Source organism: Xiphophorus maculatus, chromosome 20 (genome assembly GCF_002775205.1).
Source record: "Xiphophorus maculatus strain JP 163 A chromosome 20, X_maculatus-5.0-male, whole genome shotgun sequence".
Taxonomy (NCBI): domain Eukaryota; kingdom Metazoa; phylum Chordata; class Actinopteri; order Cyprinodontiformes; family Poeciliidae; genus Xiphophorus; species Xiphophorus maculatus.
The window spans coordinates 10705471-10725075 of record NC_036462.1 but is presented as its reverse complement, the minus strand read 5'-3'; the positions used below and the strand labels follow the sequence as shown (position 1 = coordinate 10725075).

Sequence of the window (19605 nt, the reverse complement as noted above, 5' to 3'; positions counted from 1 at the left end):
TAATGAAAGACAAAGCTTGACTCCTAACCACAACAATAACCGAGACTGAAAACTATTTGGCTATTGATAAATATTCAGGTTACATAGTTACACAGTTGTAAGCACTGTTGCCTTGCAATAAATAGTGTTATATTTGAATCCAAGCAAAGGCTTTATGTGAAATTTGCACGTCCTCCTAGAACACTTGCTTCTGCTTCTGGAGCAGCTGGTGGGACGTCACCAAGCACTCCAGTATCCTCCCAGAGTCCAAATGCATGCATGTTAGGTTAGATGCAAGGTCACTTAATTTTTCTTTGGTGTTGATATGTATATTATGGTTTGTTATCTGTCTCTATGTTGCCTTGCAATATTATTGTGATCTTTCCACAATATTGCATCACTTTTTAAATGAGAAGTGATGCAGAAAAAGAAAAGTGAGAAAAAGAAAGTGAGCAATAACTAAGTGGTTGTGGAAAAAAACAAGTTTTAAGAAATTTGATTAGGATTGAGCACAAACTTATTGAGAACATAGGTGGCAGTTGCAGTGATAACTTGAAACATGTTTGTTTCTTAAGTGGGCAAACTTTCACATATATTTGTGTAGACCACCCTGTGCAGTGGATGTAAACTGTCATTGCAGTCAGCTTCATGATTGGACTTAGAAACACAAAACATTACTCTTTATGTACGTTGTTTTAAAATAAGTATTTAACATAATTTTACTACTCTAATGCTTATTGTCATCCTTGGTCAGCATCCTGGGACATTGTTAAAGCAGAATATTTATGAGAAAATTGAACATTTAAATTAAATGTCCCTTTTTTCAACTTCACAATGCCTACTTTAAAATTGAGCATGTTACAGAGGCATTTGGATTATGTGATTCTACATTTTCTTCTTCCAACCTCATAAGAAATGTAAGAAGATAAAAATAATGCCTATTTTTTAGTCTCTTAGTATTTTTGAGTAAATGTTGAAGCTACAACTAACTCTTAAATGTAAACATACATTCCACTCAGATATGCTTTCGTCAGTCATGTTAATTTTTGAATGTTGCTGACTTTTTTTAAAACTGTTCTCTTTCCAGATAGAATGATGATCCAACAGAGCCACAAATGCAATGGTTTGAACAGAATTGGGTGTAGACGTTATGAGTGCACTGACATTGAGATGGTCTGTGCCGGAACTATTGCTATTTATTGCTCTTCGGAAGCTGAAAGCAAGAGTTAGAGATGACTCAGTCAGTCTGCGAGGAGTGGCTACGCAAGCCTATATAGTGAGAGCCTTATGCGACATTGTCAGATTTCACCAGCTATGGAGCTTCTTTTAGGTGTGTTTCTCTGCCTCCTGATATTTACTGGAAAGGCGTCTGGTAATAAAGCCGGTAAGAAAAATAAAATAGTTATATGATATTATTAGGAAAGCATTGTTACCAAATGTGTGTTAAATTACTATTTGTATTAAATCATCTGTTTGAAATTCTAAATCTTGAAGAATAATCGAGCAGCAGCAGACAGTCGTCACACCTGCTTTTCAATCTGGTTCAGAATTTGAATTCCGCATCGTCCTTCACAATGAAAGTGACGCTATAATTAAGTTGCTTTGCACAAATTCAGGTATTTTTCTATTATTGAGTTTGAATGTTGCATATTTTCCTTTACAGTAGAGAATCTGAAAGGATGAAGTGCACTGCCTCTTTGAAAGTCACATCTGTTTTCAAGAATCCCCTGCGCCTATCGCGCTTTCAGAGGTTCGCATTATCGCGTGCGTGCCTTGCAGGTGCTGTGGATTTTATACCACAGCTCCTGTATTATAAAAGCCACAGGTGAACACATATCGCAGTTTGTCCACCAGCTTCCATCCACAACGAATATATAGCATCGCTTTAACAGAGAGAACTGTCAGACGGCTTTCTGGCTCACAGTCAACGGCGGCCAGTATGAATTCGACGAGGAGGACGGTGCTCTTCTGCGGGTTGATGATGTGTGTGGTGGGTTATTTCATGGAAAATAACCCTTCATGGAGGGCTCATATAAATGCAGGTGTTATGTCGATTCGCGTTTCCCCTTCAGATGCTGTTCCCCCAGTTTCTCGCTGCAGCAAACAGAAAGGGGCGGGGACGGACCACTGTCAGTCTCATACCTAATTTGGAAATGGGACCATTGCACTCCGGAAGTGAAGGGGGTGCTATTTCCTATATTATCCGCGGTCTCCCATTTTTATTTTCTTCTGAAATCTGTGATATATCTTCACCTTTAGAAAAGAGTTCCACTCTTAGCATATATTTGATTTTCTCTCTTTTATTTACTTCACTGCAGCTCACAGTTTTTAACAAATTTCGCAGCTTTCTGTGTACTTCTAAATCTGCTCCTTAGTTGCATCTTTTCGGGCCTGCTACTGCCTCTAGTGGCGTGAGGGGTGGTAACACAACTAATATAATTACATTACTAAATCAGAATACCACAAAGTCTTTATTATTTATTATTAATTCTGGCATTACTGGAACCGTAAAAGATAAAGTCCCTCACAAAACACCATACCTTTTCATTTCCTTTAGGAAGTAGAGCTAATTAAATGACATAAACAAGACCTGAAAGTGATTCCAGTTTCACTCAATGGCCAACCTGTTGAAACTGCGCTAAATTTTAAATTCCTTGGATCATTCCTGGTCAGCTCAATTTTGCTGAAAACACTGGCTATATTTTTAAGAAATGTTTCCAGAGACTCTATCTTTTAAGAAGACCCAGTGATCTTGGGGTTACCTAACTAGAGGTTGTGTACAACCTCTAGAGGTTGTTAAGTTAAAATGTTAAAACTTGAATTTTAACTAATCTCAAGTTTTAACTGTTGAGTGTTTTAACATTTCATCTTTTCAGCTAGTTTGGTCACATGAGCTGCAGACTAACAGACAATCTTTTAAGAATACTTTCGGGTGTGTCGTGGTGGCGTAGGGGTTAGCGCGACCCACATTTGGAGGCCTCAAGTCCTCGACGCGGCTGTCGAGGGTTCAACTCCCGGACCCGGCGACGTTTGCCGCATGTCTTTCCCCCTTTCCTGTCAGCCTACTTCATGAAAAGGGACTCTAGAGCCCACAAAAAGAAAGACCCCCTGGAGGGGTTAAAAAAAGAGAATACTTTCAATGGCAGGTAAAATAATAGGTAATAGTTTGAGTTCATGAAGTGTATTGTGTTCCTCTGGTAACTATAGAACATCTATTAGAAGTGATTTATTGACAGTCCAGTAATTATTCTTAGCCAAACTAAATTAATTTTTATTAGTTTTATTTTATTGTTTTAGAGTCAAAGAAAAATTTTCACCTTGGAAGACTAAATAGTTTAACCATATTTTTTCCTATATATAAGACTATACCAACAAAAAGTCTCAGAATAATATACATGGCACAGTGAAAATAAAAATGTGAATTATTCCTTGTATCTGTTTAACCCTGGTTATTCGTTTGTGAACCTAATTAATTTGTTTATTATTGACTTTTGCTCAATTAAATTTCTTATGTATACATTGTAAATTGTATTTTTATTATAGTTGATCATGTTGTTTTTCATGTCTTATTTCTTTTGTTCCTCCTATAATTGATGGAGATATATAGATATTATTTATAATGTATGAAGGTCTTGTTTATGTCACCTAATTAGCTCTAGATCCTGAAGAAAATGGAAAAATATGGTGTTTTAGAAGTTAATTTATCTTTTACGCCAGTTGTCAGTAATGGCGAAATTAATAGTAAATAATAAAGACCGTGAATTATCGTTTAGTGACGTAATTATATTAGTTGTGTTACCACCCCCACGTCACTAGAGGCAGTAGCAGGCCCAAAAAGAAGCAACTAAGGAGCAGATTTAGAAGTACACAGAAAGCTATGGAATTTGTTTAAAAAAACTGTGAGCTGTGCTGAAGAAAATAAAATAGAGAAGTTCAAATGCATACTGAGAGTGAAATTCATTCCTAAAGATGAAGCTATATACAGATTTAAAAAGAAAATAAAAAAGGCAATGAAGCCTTCAAACTGCTTTGTAGAGACCAAGCACCCTGTGCATATAACACTTGTTATTGTCTCCCATCACTCCCAGATGGGACCGTCTCGTTGCAGAGAAACAAGCTCAGGGCTCCCGTTAATTTGTCGTTATCTTTTGTTAAAATTTTAATGAAAGTAAAATGTTCGTTTTTGCTGCTCATCTGAATCTTATTTTGAAGGGATGTGTAAACGTTAACATAGCGACCAGAGTCCGAGTGCGTTAGGGCAGTGGTCGAGACAAGAGGAGTAAAGCTTGAGAGTCTTAAGTCTGTCACATGGCACGATTTAAGAATTGTGGGCCTCTGTGACCCTCTGTGTCACCGATAAAAGTACAACAGGTTCGACCGATTTCACTCACGAGCATCCCGATTCCAGAAGAAAATCCCGTAAAACCCCCGACATACGTGAATTTAGAATAAACAAACACGGATGACGATGTAGAAGCAATAGTGATAGCTGTGGACTCATTTTAAGCGAGCTAGTGTCAGCGTCAAGCCCTGACCGAATGAAGCCTTATCATTATAACCTATTTATGTCACTTTAATGATGAGTAGCTGAAAAGTTACGGAGTTTATCAACTGCGTACCAGTTTCGCTCCAGTTCCTCTCATTATCATTTCTGTTGATATTCCTTGTACGAAATGCTGAATAAACATTCATGCTATTTCCACATATCATCTCCGATGTCCACCGGACTCTCGGTTGCACCATGTTTGCTGTTTGGGATTCCCCTCCGTGCTTACGTCATGGCGCTTTCTGATCGCTACCTGTCACATTCAACAGGTTGTGTTCTCGCTTCCAGTTAGGAAAAACCCCACCTGCTGCGATAATCGGGCCAAGACAATCCAACTTGATGAATATGCCCGATGTTAGATCAGAGTGGTCCCGACATTCTACGAAACACACCACACAGGCAGGATGATTGGTTAAAGTTGTGGCAAGCGATAATCTTAGAACTTGGAACATTCTAAGATTGTCGTAAGGGCACAATCGGGGCAAAAAACTTAAAATTGTGCCATGTGAACTAGGCGTTAGCAGACACACCAACATGCAGAAGCCTTGTCTGATGGTTTACCAGTCCGCGATGATCAAAAGGTTGGGGATCACTGCTTTAGCACAGCTGGGCTGGAGTAATCGTTGGCTATGTCTGCTCCTTAGGCTGTCCACCACACTGGAGAGGGGATGAGAGGCATTATCCTTGGTAGCTGCATTCTGGATCAGCTGCAGCTGTTTGATTGATTTGTTGGACAGACCTGTGAAGACGCTGTTGCAGTAATAAATGCGACTGAAGATAAACGCATGAATGAATTAGTTTCTCTAGATCTGGCTGCGACATTAGTCCTTTAACCCTGGAAATGTTCTTCAGGTGATAGAAGGCCGACTTTGTAACTGTCTTTATGTGGCTCTGGAGGTTCAGGTCAGAGTCCATCACTACTCCCAGGTTTTGGGCCTGATCGCTGGTTTTCAGTTGTAATAACTGAAGCTGTGCATTGACTCTAGATCGTTCCTCTTTAGGTCCAAAAATAATAACTTCAGTTTTGTTTCTGTTCAGCTGGAGAAAGTTTTGGCACATCCACACATTTATCTGTTCTAAGCATCTGTTCAGTGATTGGATGGGCTCCGAGTCACCTGGTGACATCGTAATGTAGAACTGTGTGTCATCTGCATAGTTATGGTAGCTAATATTATTTTCTGTTATAACCTGAGCTAGTGGGAGCATATAAATATTGAATAAGAGGGGTCCTAGGATTGAACCTTGGGGTACGCCGCATGTGACCTTTGACCTCTTTGAGAAATTTCCAATTGAAACAAAGAAATCCTTGTTCTTTATGTAAGATTCGAACCAGTTAAGCACTGGACCGGAGAGTCCAACCCAACTCTCCAGTCGATTCAGTAATATGTCATGGTCAACAGTGTCAAAAGCTGCACTGAGGTCCAACAGAACCAGCACTGTGGTTCTCCCACAGTCCGTATTAATATGGATGTCATTGAACACTTTTACGAGGGCAGTCTCTGTGCTGTGGTGAGCAAGTAAACCAGACTGGAAGGAGTCAAAGCGGTTGGTTATAGTTAGGAAGTTGTTTACACACAGCTTTTTCAATAACTTTGCTGATGAATGGGAGGTTGGAGATCGGCCTGTAATTCTGGAGTAGTGATTTGTCCAGATTGTTCTTTTTTATCAGTGGTTTGATTACTGCTGTTTTCAAAGCCTGAGGGAAAACGCCTGATGAGAGTGATGAGTTTACTATTTGGATCAGGTTACTAGCAATAACAGGCAGGACTTTCTTAAAGAAATGTGTGGGTAAAACATCCAGACAGCAGGAACTTGAGCTTAGTTGACTTATAATTTCCTGTAGGGATTTATAATTAAGTAGTTGAAATTGGGTCATTTTTCCTGTATTTGTTTTGTTTGGGGACAGCATTGGTACTGACTTTATAGTGGATGTGCAGATTAATCTCTGATTTTTTGAATTTTCTCTGAAAAGAAGCTGGAAAACTGGTTGCAGGCGGCATTACATTGAAATTCAGGTGGTAGCGTCATAGGAGGGTTTGTGAGCCTCTCAACTGTTGCAAATAAAGCTCGAGCATTGTTAATGTTTTTGTTTATGACATCTGCAAAGAAAGCCTCTCTTGCATGTTTTAGTGTTAAATGATAGTTATATCATTTAACACATTTTCCATGTTCACAATTGTGTTGGCAAATCAGATGTATCAATAAGATTCACTGTGGACATTTTTCTTTTTGCTTTAAAGCTACTGTTTTAGACTAACTTTAAGGAAAGTAAACATTTTTAATTATCATTTTTGTTTTTTCAGATCCTCACAAGATTCAAGTCAAAGAAGATGTCAGTGTCACTCTACCTTGTTTATTTAGCACAGCAGTTACAGACAAGATCATTGACTGGAAAAAAGATGAAAAGGAGGTACTTCTCTATGACCTCAACAAACTTTCACATCAAGCTGAGGAGTTTAAAGATCGTGTGTCTCTTTTTCCAAATGAACTAAAGTCTGGAAATGCCTCAATGCAAATCAAAGAAACAAAGGTGTTAGACAGTGGAAATTACACCTGCATATATCTTAACAATGGTGAATATTTGGCAGCAGCCAGTCACCAAGTTGAGCTAACTGTTGGTGAGTGTTTTCTCTGAAAGATTAATGAATACTGCTTTCAAGTTATTTGAAATTATTTGTGTAAAGAAATAATTTAACCTCAGAACTTTTAGGACGCAAAGTTACATTTGCATGCAATAAAAATTCCTGCATGAATTTATTCCTGCTGCACTGATAAGCTCAAGAATGACTTGTATTAAGCTAGGTGTGTTTTATAAAAGGCTTTTTAAGTCCCATTACAATAAGACCCAGGAAATGTACAGAAGCAGGAACAGAGATAATTAAATAAATTGGGCTTTTCACTAAAATATACTCTACTAAGGAACTTGTACATCATTGATGTCAAGAATGAAGTAGCTAACTGACATCTGTCAAGAGACAATATCTAAAGGATTTGTCATTTATTTTTAATCACAAAAGATCAGTTATGCATTATGACCTTTTTCTATTTTTTTTTTAAATTGGCTTTTGTTTTCTGTTTTTGATTGGTTTGTTCTTTTGCTGATAGAATTGTTCAGTTCTGATTGAGCTTCAGATTATACACTTTTTTATCTGCTGTGTGTTTTTTATCCAGCCCTGACAGTATATGCATACTCAGTAAGTTTTGCTATTTAGGCATGCCACTTGATGCCTGAGGTGATCTAAATAACTCATCCAGAATGATATCATCAGTAAAATAGCTGGCGTTCATGATTTGAAATTGTTGCTTCTGTATAGTACTGATGCTGATATTAAAAAAAAGTGTAGAGAAAAACTGTCCGAATGTGCTTGGAGTGTTTTGTCACTCCAAGCACATGACATTTCATTAACAAATGTGTTAACTTTTCCACCCTCACCCCAACCACCCTCTCCCTCTTACAGAATACATCTTAACCTCTTAAGGCTAACCATAGACGGATGTGTTCAACTTTATATCAGTCATCTCGAACTTTCTTTTTAAACTATTTTCAACTAAAACAAACATGCTTCTTTTGTTGAATAGTAAACTAGGGAGATCTTTCATTAAGCATGTTGTCTTATTTTTTACATCAGCAAACACATTTTGTTAGATGATGCAGGTAAAACTAATTAATGCTTTTAAAATACTGACCTAATTCTTATATTTTAAATACAGTAAATAACATTTAGTGTTGCTAATTAGTTTGAAATTCACATATTAAGTGTTGTTTTCTCTTCAGTCATTCACTAACGTTTAGTTCGTTCTGATGGCCTAACTTAAAAGATTCAGAAAATGCAACGCAGAGCATCTCCAGTAGATGGCCACAGAGCTCATCAAAATTGAAAATCTAATCTTAAAACTTATCTGAAGATTTTCATGTAAAGAATTAATGTTACGTTTAACCTAAATAAACTTTTAAATTTATTTAAACATTTCATAGTCGGTGAAGTGTTTGGGTTTTCCCAAATAAAAAGGTGAAAACAGTAAATTTGTCCCCTTCGTCCTTCGATAGAGTACTTTAAAACCTGCATATCGACCACAAAGACAGCTTAGTGGAAAATAAATTGATAGTTTTACTTCTACTGGGTTAAAGTATCTCTGTGTAAAATGGAAGCGTCACTCCCGCAGAGACCCTTAAATATGATTGTCTGACGGAGTAAAACGGTAGGTAAGGTTTGGTAAATTTGTGACAGTATTTTACGGACGGACGCTTATTAGTTCGTTTTCGTATCTGGTTAACTTAAGTCATAGGAACCCCCATGCTCAAACTTTGAGGTGGTGCTTTGAAAATAGAAAGACATTTGTTTTTTCCGGTGTTTCGTCAATTTTCAGCAAATGGCTAAACAGAGGAGCTTCAGTTTCTTTGAGGTAAAATTGACTTCCGCTTTTCCTTTTCTTTTTTGCGCCTAATTTATCCGAGTTTACAAAGTTAAGAGTTACTGTTTGATAGGTAGTCTGTCTCTTTTTCGCCAAGAAAATTGCTGGATTTGTTGGTCTAAATGTTTCTAATTTTTACAACCATAAAGCTTATTAAAGCGCCTTAGTTGTATGTGATTTAACAAACTTTCGAACGAGGCTCTATGCCTATGTAGCGTTTCCGGTTATAATAAAAATATACAGAATATATTTATATACGCATTTTTTTTGCATGCAAATATTGGGTCGCATATAACCTCCGCGTTTTATAAGGTTAAAGGACAGAACGAGACAAAAAAGGAAAGGTGAGTTAGCTTTCTGATGACGTCATCTATTATCTAAAAATTATATTGTTATATTGTTGTTCACAAACCATAAACTCCTTATCAAAGTCTGTTGAGATTTTAACTGGGTTGTGGGTCTTAAAGAAAACATGACTGCAAAATTAAGCGTAGTTAAAGTAGGTTTTTTTCCTCACAAGCTTGTATATTGTAAAAATATCACAATGGCCTCAGCCAGTTTATACTCAGTTTAACTGCAAGTGTTGCGATGATAAATAAAAAAAAAAGCAGATATTTTGACGGTTAAAAAACAGTATACTTGAAAATATCTTAATGTCTGATTTTGATCCTTGCCTCGTCTTAACAGTGTACATTTATTGTAGAAACTTGAGATTATTATTATTTTCTTCAATTAATGATTTTAAAAAACACTGCTTTTTGTAAAGTGTCTCTTTATAAAACAGACTATTTTTCCAGATTAAGTCCTCCTGGCGTAAAGCAATTTCCTCAAAAATTCCCCAGTGTTTTTATTTAAAGAACACTGCTTCACAATTTAGAGGCTGGCTCCTTATTGTTTATATGGAACCAGCCTCCTATACACAGTTACTTTCTTTTTCAGTAGCATTACATTATCTAACGCTACCCACAACGAGGAAGTAATATACATAAGAATATCAGTTTGTTGAAGTGAAGAAATTGAATTGCTACCTCCTGCTGTGCTTTTCTGTGATTACAGTATTACCTACATGCATTATTTTCTAAAGTGAGTCAACATTTCTGCTATAGTTGTTAGCTTTATCAAATGCTGAGCATCCGAGCTTCATTCAGCAATGAATTTGACTCTGAGATTCTGCAATCATTTTGGGAGTCTTTCTTGGTTTTGGTTTGATTGATTTCAGGGTTAAAATACTGACCTTGCACCACCTTCGCCCAGCATTTCTCAGTCTATTCAAGTCTCACAGCAATATATTCACACAAATCTCGTGATAACTTACAACCAAAAATAGCTCTTTGTAATGAAATAAAATACATTAATTTTATACAAAACTCAAAATCTGAACCAAACAACTTAAATCACAATATCTTAATTGTTAGAAATAAAATAAAACATTTTCAAGCCATAGAACATTTTGGTGACACTTATAGGTAATAAATCTCAATATCAGACATTAATATGGTGGTAACCATCCTTAAATATGGACGTTTTCCCAAACCGCTGCAAGGCTTCATCTGAGTTTTTATAATTAACAGGCTTTAGAGTAAGACACACATTGTATAGCTTGATTAATTAATAGCCTTAAAAATATTAATGTAGACAATTAATATTTTGCAATTAATGTAATGCAGTTATGAGATTTAATTTAGTGATGACAGATGTATATTTAATGACCAAATGTAGGAGTATTTTCTTTCTCAACTTTGAACCAAAGTTAAAATTGCAAGGATGAACATAAGACATTAAGAAATATTATACTCACAAAGGCAAATTTCTGTTCACAGGTGCATTTGCAAAACCATCAGTTATAATAATCAATGAAACTGCTGAAGGGACCCTACTGAGCTGTAAAGTACTTAGTGCTTCTCCTAGACCCACCGTAGTCTGGTATGACAGTGCTGGACGCAGCCTTCCTGTTGAAAAGAAAGAGAACCCAGAAACAGAGGGTCACTACAATATTTTCCTCAACACTATAGTGACTATAACAGGCAGGTATACCTGTGTAGCCACACAGAAGGAACTCCATCATCAAATTAATGAAACCACATTTGTACGTGTCCAAGGTAAGTCCAAGTTATGTTTTATTTTTTTAAATGTTATATCTGTTTTATTCATAAATTCAAAGTACAGCATCACAATTTTATGTACTGCTACACCCAAAGTAGAAATATGAATTCTACTCTGCTCAGAATGGCAAAAATTATTTTGAAGAATGGCGAAAATTAATCATTAAGAAAAGTGTTCACAAATACTAAAAACCTGTAAACATTATATTTTGAAGTACGCTACACTATATTGCCAAAAATATTGCTGATTCTGATCTAAATGATCAGAATCAGGTGTTCCAATCGCTTCCATGGGCAGAGGTGTATGAAATTAAACACCTAGGCATGCAGACTGTTTGCACAAACATTTGTGAAAGAATGGTTCACTCCCAGGAGCTCAGGGGAATTCCAGCGTTGAGCTGTGAAAGGATTCCACCTGTGCAACAAATCCAGTCATGAAATGTCCTCGCTCCTAAATATTCCACAGTCAGTTGTCAGCTATATTATAAGAAAATTGAAGTGTTTGGGGATGACAGCAACTCAGCCACGAAGTGGTAGGCCACATAAATTGACAGAGTGGGGTCAGAGAGCCCACTCTGCCCACTGACAGAGTGGGCTCTGCTGGACAAGACACATACTGATGTCTTGTCCAACATCAGTATGTGACCTCACAAATGGGCTTCTGAAAGAATGGTCAAAACTCTCCATAAACACACTCCTAAACCTTGTGGACAGCCTATCAGAAGTGTTGAAGCTGTTCTAGCTGCAAAGGAAGGACCAACGTCACATAGAACCCTATGGATTAGCAATGGGATGCCACTTAAGCTCATATGTGAGTCAAGGCAGGTGAGCAAATACTTTTGGCAATATAGTACATTTCAGTGACACACCATTGGCTCAAGAATGCTTTGTAAGCAAACAAAAATTAAAGGGTATTATGTGTATTCCAGTGGCATTTTATAGCACAATCAAGTGACTATGTTAACTTTAGTTAAAAATGCTATATCAATTTGACTTTGCAATTTGATGCTTTAAGTGGCCTCTGTCTCTTTAAGAAACTCTTAACTGTTGACATGCGGACTGTTGACATTTACACAGTACAGCAAATACAGCAACCATGGCAGAGAGAATTAATTATTATGAGTATATTGGAGGAGGAAATAATGATTGATGACCTGGAACATCTGATTTAATATTCCATGTTATCAGAACACGAGAATAGAAGACATTTTTCACCTGATGGGGGTGTTTAATGTTTCAGTATGCATTTCCTGCATGCTTTTGAACAATTGCAACTCAAAAATATCCATCCTGCTCTGGCTGGAAAACAGGATTCTGGAAATTGAGTAGTTGGTGCTGCTATTCGCATGAACAAAGTCGCCCACAAAATTCAGACCAATCACACAACAGCTTTGCATAGAGAGGAAGGGAAAAAAGTTTTCCAGGGGAGTTGTGACAAGAAGGACAGACACCATGAGATATTTCTATTTAAATGTTTTATTTCATGGGAACATTTATTTATTTTGTTTTGAATAAAATGGCTCTCCATACATCTATAGCTGTTTAATAAATACTGTATGTCTGCATTGTGGACAAAGCTTTGGCTCAAATGTATATTTCTATTTTTCCAGTATGTAAAGAAGAAAAAAAAATATATATATACTATATATTGTATACTGCCATTCAGCTTAAAAATGTTGAGATATTTTTGGTCCATATTTTCCAGCCCTATTCTGTGCATTAGATATGTGTTGTTCTACTGGTACGTTGTGAGAGTAACTTTATCCTCTTCTGGTGCTTCAGGTTCTGTCAGAGGATTAATTCATGGAGATGGAGTTGGAGTTGGAGTTCTCATTGTCATTGCCATTGCAGCTATAGTCTAATATTTTCTGTGGTGCAAAAGCCCTTCAGGTAAGTTTGGATGTTTCAGTTTGTCTTGGCACGTATAACAAACTTTATATTATATTTAACCATTAGTCGCTCTAATATACGTAAAAAAGGCTGACATTTCTTTACTGCACCTCAGTGATTTTACAAAAGAAAATTTATTTGTTGCAAAGGAAAGTTTAACTTTTAGCTCTGTCCATTTTTTAATATAGAAGAGCTTTTTTTATTTTGTAATGTTTTGGCTCTATTTACTGTTTAAATGATTAAAATCTGGTTTTTGACTAGAAAAAGCAATGTTTCATTTCAGTAAAGTAAAATAATGGCATGCATTACTTTATGCCACTGCAGCTGGTACTGGAAAAGTTCAAAAGATGTTATATCTTATGAGTTACTTGTAGCTGTTTGTCATTTTAAATTCATATATTATATTTTTGGATTTTAACTAATCAAATTTTGCTTCACTAAACTTAATAGAATAATTTTATTGACAGTCTCGAATTCTGCATTTCAGTAATACAAAGAATTAAATTTTAAATGACATATATTCCTTGCTTTTCTTGCATGTATGATTAATGGCATCATTAATCCTAACTCGACAGGAGACAGGACTAAAGACGTCGCAAGCTCTGAGGGTAAACGGCGTAATTTCGAAGCCCAGGATGTTTCTAAATGAACTAATAATGCATGAGATGTGGAATAATTGATATGCAATGTTTCTCAATAGGAAAAATTGATATTCATTTTGTTGCGAGGGCTTAAAAAAAGTGTTTTAGGACATTAAAAAGTCTGCCAGTCATTACTATCACATAAAGATTTTCTAAACACATGGTAAATAATCAACAGTTGTACATGTGTGACTAAAGAGGAATTACCTCAGCCATAATTCATTTTGTTTTTTAATTAAGATTACAGGTTTATTAACCAAATCAAGATTCAATCCCTCTTTCATTCTGACACTGATCATCAGAGGCAGAACAACTTTTGGGTTATACTGAATTAAACTATGTTGAAATAAACTCAGTCTCATCTCAGTCTAAGATTCAGTAAAATATTTGATTACTGTTATAAGAAAAAAAAAAAACTTACTCCATTGCTGGCTACTGCTGCCACAGAGCCTTTATTGTCATATTCAGAATATTTTCACACCCCATATTCATTGGTTTCTGTTTTGACCAAATTGATGTGAGCTTAACAGAGTTAGAGGTTACGTAATGATACAGAATGCAGCTATATGTATATTTTATGCACACAGCCATATTTTATATGGCTGTGTGCAAAAAATGTTTTGGCTGTGTATTTTTTTTTTAAAAAAAGCTGCTTTTTACTTTTTTTAAAAAGTAAAAAGTGTTGTATTGTTATATTTTCTCCTCATCAGCATTTTATTTAAATCTTTGTTTTTTTATGAGATACTCAGTAGTTTTTTCTAGTCTGTTTTAGAAACAGTAGTTTCAGCAAACAGTAAAACCTAATTTCATTTTAGCCATTTCATCAAATTCAGTAACTTGCATAGTATTGAAATATGATGCTGATTTTGTTGCCTTATTAAATGTTTCATAACCTCTGGACTTTAGGTTAAGATCTAAAAGGAGGTGGTTTCCATGAGTAGTGGGCAATTATATGAAGCCTTTTTAAAAACGTACCCTGAATAAATTATCATTTAAAACTGAAAGGTAGCTTAAGAAAATGGTATTATTGTGAACCACATATCTTATAATAAAACCTGGGAAGATATCCTGTTACTGTGATCAGTATGAATGTATATAAATCCAATTCATGGAATGCTTTTTATTTTTCTAGCTACATTATTTTGGTCTCATTCTTGTGTTTATTAATTGATTTTGTTATGGACTGATTTAAACTTAACCTTTTAGAATACAGGCACATGCCTGTATTCTAAAAGAAAAAGTGAAAGAGTGGGAACACTTTGTGGTGGCACTCTAGTTTAAAATTAAACTGCAGCGACAATACATTTTCAAAAAGATGTTCATTAAGTTATATTTGAAGTGATTTCCTTTGAATGTCAACATGCAGTCACACAGTTGATGCTTTTGTCTTTCATCTTTAATCTCTATTTTGTTCACTGACATCTGTGCTTTTTTTTTTTTTTTAATTTTGCTTTATTTTTCTCTACTTTGCTGTAAACTGTAAACCACAAGTGCTGCTTTAACTTTCAGAAATGCATCAAAGTAGTTGTTTTTTTCTTTTTTGTTTGATTTTTTTTTTTTGGCCAAGCTGAAGAAAAACTTCTCCAAACGACTGGAACAACTGGCCACACAGCCCAATTGCATCTAAACTTGTACATAATTAATAAAACTAATTCACTGTACAACTATCATTGCTGAGTTTAATAAATGTTACAGCTGGTTACTTCTTTTTCTTTTTTCTTTCCCCAACAAGGGAAAGTTCATTAATTTTTTTTTTTAAAACATCTGTGGAAAAATAACTCATAACATAAACATTATGTTGATGTTTTACCAGCAATTCTGTAAGACAGTCTGACATGGTACATAATTTTCTAGGAGTTAGTTACAATCTGTTTGCTTCTGCTTATTCATTCACTCCGTAGTACTGAACAAATACAGTTTCTTTACCATGAATCCCCCAGCTTCTGAGTTTCACTTTGGTCCTTTAAATGTAAAACTGTATTTTATACAGTTTAGCTGGTCTCTTTTACCTGTCCTTAAGAGTATATTTCAATAAAGCTAGCTGATCACTTTATGCCAGAGCAAATATAAAATCTGCCATTGGATTTTAAAACATAGAAGTTGTACAATTGTAGCTTTGTGGACTGAGATCCCTTCCATCAAGAATACCTCAATTACAAATGTTAAGGTACTGGGATCATAGTCTGATTTTAAGCAGTATAAAGCAAATCTTATTTTACTGCTACTGATGTAAGTCTATTTTTTACATAAAATTCAGCACATTTTCCAGATGCAATTTAAGTCAAAATAATTCTGTATGAAATCTAAAAGTTATCATATGATACAACCTGAGCAGCTTCATCACACAAACCCATCAGAAATGTAATAATACTTAACTAAGTTATAATCCACATCTTTTTACCTGCAGATGTAAAAAAGATAGCACACCCAGGTGGAACTGGTCATTATGACTGTAATTCATTGAGTTTGAGTCAGTGAACACAACATGCAGGATTCTGGAGCATTTACATCAGTGTAAACAGCAGCAACAGAAGCAGGACATTTAAAGAACCAATGGCAGAGCCACCAACATCTGTCACATAACATACCGATCTGTTTCCAACACTGGAGTCTTTAACTTAAACCGCAAAGCCTAAAGTACAGGATATTTGTTCACAACAACACTGTGTTAAAATGAACTATTTACAGTAGTGAGATGGTGGCATTGAGTGAAAGTAAAAACATTATCGACAGGTCTGATTCAACTCAAATGGCAGAGAAAATATGATCCAGTATCAGGCAAAAAATGGTTAAGGTGTGGAAGTTAAAGTAAAACCAGGTGAAACAAACTGTTCTCAGGTCATTTCTGTGACTTTAACAATAAGTAACAAACAAAAAATGTAAGCAAACATGATCATTTATCAGCAGAAACAAATACTGACTTTAATGGTAGAATTTCCTGAACAACAGGAGCATCAGTATTTCTGGAGTGCTTTCAAGGTATTTAGCTCTGTTCCAGTTTCAGCTGTTGGAAAACAAACATGCATACAAACATTACCCTGATTTAAAAAAAGATCCAGTTGTTATTTTAATAAAAATGTCCCTGCACATGAAACTAGACGCATATTTACAAGTTTAACTTCAGAACCATCTTTAGCTAAAACAAAACAAATCCACTGCATCCTCACAGCTTTCAGTAAAACAGGTTTTACAACTTTAAATTTACAGTCGTGTTTATGGAGCTTTTCTCCACCTTTCAAACAAACACACATTTATCAAACAGCTACTTTGGACTCAGAAACCCAACATCTTGCATATTTCTACATCAACTTCACCTTTAAAGAAAAGTATAAACTTTAAATATAAATTATATATTTCCTAACTTTATATACCCTTTAATTTTAACACTCTTAGCAACTGGAAAAATACCTTTAATTTCCATCAAGATTCTCATCATTAAATGTACCAGATCAATTACTGATTCAGTTTGTTGGGCTCGTTGTTCTAAGCTTCTAAAAAAGAATTGAATCTTTAAATATTGTAATTTTTCATCTGGTTCTCTGTAAAACTGTTTGCATTTTGTTAGTGTCTATTATATACTGTAAGTAAAATTTCTCTTAAATATTATGGTCCTATGTCCCTTTCTTAAAGTGCCATTCACTTAACATTATCAGAGTGAGGTATAAAAAGAAATACAATTCCTGTGCAAATTTTGTACTTGAAATTCCCATCATTAGAATGGAGTTTATTATTATTGTAAATGAAACCAAAATCAATAACATGACATCTGTGCAGTTTTAGGAAGTGGCAGCATTTGGAAATATCATTGGGTTTTTATTCTGATGGATGTATAATGAAAACTATTTCAGTTTGCACAGGGATGAATGAGACGAAAAGAAAATGTTCAGATATTGAGGACGAGTCACTGCGCAGGGCAGTCTGAGAGAAATCAGATCAGCCGAGCCATCAGTGGTTCCTGCAAGACATCTGAGGAGAATCTAAATGTTTCAGCTCCTGTTCGGCTCCTGCTCTCATGTTTATATTCAACAAGAAGTTCCAGTTCTGTTTCTCCAAGCCATCGCCTGGCCTCACTCCTCACTGATGCCGTGCTCCCACGCCACCTTAGCTTGTTCGTCCTTGGTTGCTGCTATTATGGGCTGGGAGATCTTGCGCGGCATTGGCCGAGGTACAGCCGGGCGTGGCGGTCCGGACTGGGCGATCAGGGGGTCCTCCTCAGGGATGCAGCCCTCTCTGAGGTATGGTTTAGGCGGCAAGGCAGGAGGGGGCTCATGGAGATGGTAGAGAGGTGGATTGTGGGGAATGTAGTGAGGGTGGAAGTGGTGGTGGTAAAACTGGTGTTGCTGCTGCTGCAGCCCATCTGGTTGCGGAGCTCCAGTGCAGCCCAACCCTGCAGCCTGAGGCTGGATCTGGTAGCCCACCAGGGCCGGATTGACTCCTCCTGGGGCCGAGTTGCTGCGGCAGGGCGGAGATTTAACTCCTTCCACGACGTCTGACTCAGACATGCTGTATCTGACGGGCTGATAAGGAGAGTCCAAGTCTTCCTGGTCGGTGGTCCAGGCCTGACTGCTGGGGACGGACTCCAGGGTGTCTGTGCGGCTGGCCGGGGGGTCTGAGGAGGAGGTGGCGCCGCCAAAATTGCTCTCACTGAGGGAGGAGACCCCTGAGCTGGCGCTGCCTGAGAGTGTGGAGTTACTGCCATCCAGGACGGACTGTGGACTGGTGGGCGAGGCAGGTATAGGGTGCAGGGGAGACTGGGGAGACAGGAAACAGCTATAAAAAATGATTCATGATCACCATGACTGGGTCTATCTCTACATTTAATAGAAGTGATCAAGATCATAAAACATATCGAATTAAAATTATTTTAAAAATACTATTTACTACACAAATGAAAAATGGACCAAAATAATCAAAGTATCTCCAGAAATGTATTTTTAATATAATGACAAAAAAAGTTAACAAAAGTGATCTTTTAATTTGAGATTAAAAAAAACCCTAATTATTCACAACAGAAAAATACATATAAAATTAAACCCACATCTGTAAAGAAAACAGGAAAACAGAAATTGGGACAAGAAAATCTTTAATTTCCTGTGTTGATTCTCATCTTGTCAATCTTTTAATTGATCACAGTTTGAAACGCAATCACAGTAACAATTTATGATTAAAAAGAAACCCTGCACATATATTTATGTGTTTCTTAAGGGGAGTAGACAGACAGATGTTCAAGCATCCAAACTAACAGCAGGAACTGGGAGCAGTAAATGGAGGAGAAGGAGGAGAAGGAGGGTACCTTTCTTAAGGAGCGCGCAGGGAGAGCTGGAGGGAGGTCGCTGACCTGGTGGTGGAAAGCATCAAAGTGCATCGACAGGTGTTGCCCTACAGGGGGAGACACAGCAGGACTGACTGAAAGATCCGCACTCGCGTCTCAGATGAGGTTGGAGGGAGAAAGATGGAGTGAAGAGGCAGCAAAGAAATGATGAGAGAGGGGAGAGAAAAGGCAGGGTGAAAGGAGGAGCAGCAGGAAAACTTTAAATCAGAGAGGAGGTGGAGGAGTGTGTGATAGAGAGGAGGGATTTAAAGCTATTTTAAAGTTGATTATATTTTCTTGAGCAAGTTAGGATAGGTCTTTGAGGTGTACCAGCCCAAACATGTTTACATTTTTTGCACAAAATTATACATAATGAGATTGTAACAGTGCAGTGCCAGTGGAATGTGACTCAACAATCTGGATATTTTTGAAATGGCTCATTTTCCACTAACAGTAACTTATTGCCAAAAAACATCTTTTTTAAGTGATTGGGCTGTTTTTAGAAGCAGTTGAGAAGTATAAAATGTACAAAATGTAAATTTTGCATAATTGATTCCCTTTAAAATAAGGAGTTTTATTGGGATCCTGCTTTTCCACATGTAAAATATCTGATTCTGAGTTCACCTTCCACTTTTCTTTTTAACTCCTTTCTATGAGGCTCATTTGTTATCCCAGTGTGGAGCATCATCAAGATAATCACAAACATACTGCAGAAAGACTGGA

General features: G+C 36.5%; 2 protein-coding genes across 11 annotated transcripts in view; one reads left to right on the top strand and one right to left on the bottom strand.

Moving 5' to 3' along the window:
• Positions 1-1175: 1175 nt before the first annotated feature.
• LOC102234995 (V-set domain containing T-cell activation inhibitor 1-like) lies at positions 1176-15273 on the top strand. Its single transcript, XM_023325456.1, has 7 exons — positions 1176-1363; positions 6829-7143; positions 7984-7991; positions 9252-9282; positions 10759-11037; positions 12823-12930; positions 13506-15273. The coding sequence occupies exons 1-6, from the start codon at positions 1267-1269 to the stop codon at positions 12900-12902; spliced, it is 810 nt and encodes a 269-aa protein (XP_023181224.1). The 5' UTR covers positions 1176-1266; the 3' UTR covers positions 12903-12930; positions 13506-15273.
• Positions 15000-19605, bottom strand: part of dock3 (dedicator of cytokinesis 3) — a 156042-nt gene continuing 151436 nt past the window's right edge. For all 10 annotated transcript variants that reach the window (XM_023325445.1, XM_023325447.1, XM_023325446.1 and 7 more), the window contains 2 exons: positions 18865-18950; positions 15000-18322 (listed from right to left, as the gene is read on the bottom strand). In XM_023325445.1, coding sequence (XP_023181213.1) covers positions 17639-18322; positions 18865-18950 — 770 coding nt within the window. In that variant the 3' untranslated portion in view covers positions 15000-17638. The remainder of the gene's footprint in view (positions 18323-18864; positions 18951-19605) is intronic.

What these genes read in the sequence shown, in the direction of transcription:
- LOC102234995 (XM_023325456.1), top strand. Translation starts at nt 1,267, where the DNA reads ATGCGACATTGTCAGATTTCACCAGCTATGGAGCTTCTTTTAGGTGTG. An exon ending in GGCGTCTGGTAATAAAGCCG is followed by an intron (nt 1,364 to 6,828) that starts GTAAGAAAAATA and finishes TTGTTTTTTCAG; the next exon opens with ATCCTCACAAGATTCAAGTC. An exon ending in AACGAGACAAAAAAGGAAAG is followed by an intron (nt 9,283 to 10,758) that starts GTGAGTTAGCTT and finishes TTCTGTTCACAG; the next exon opens with GTGCATTTGCAAAACCATCA.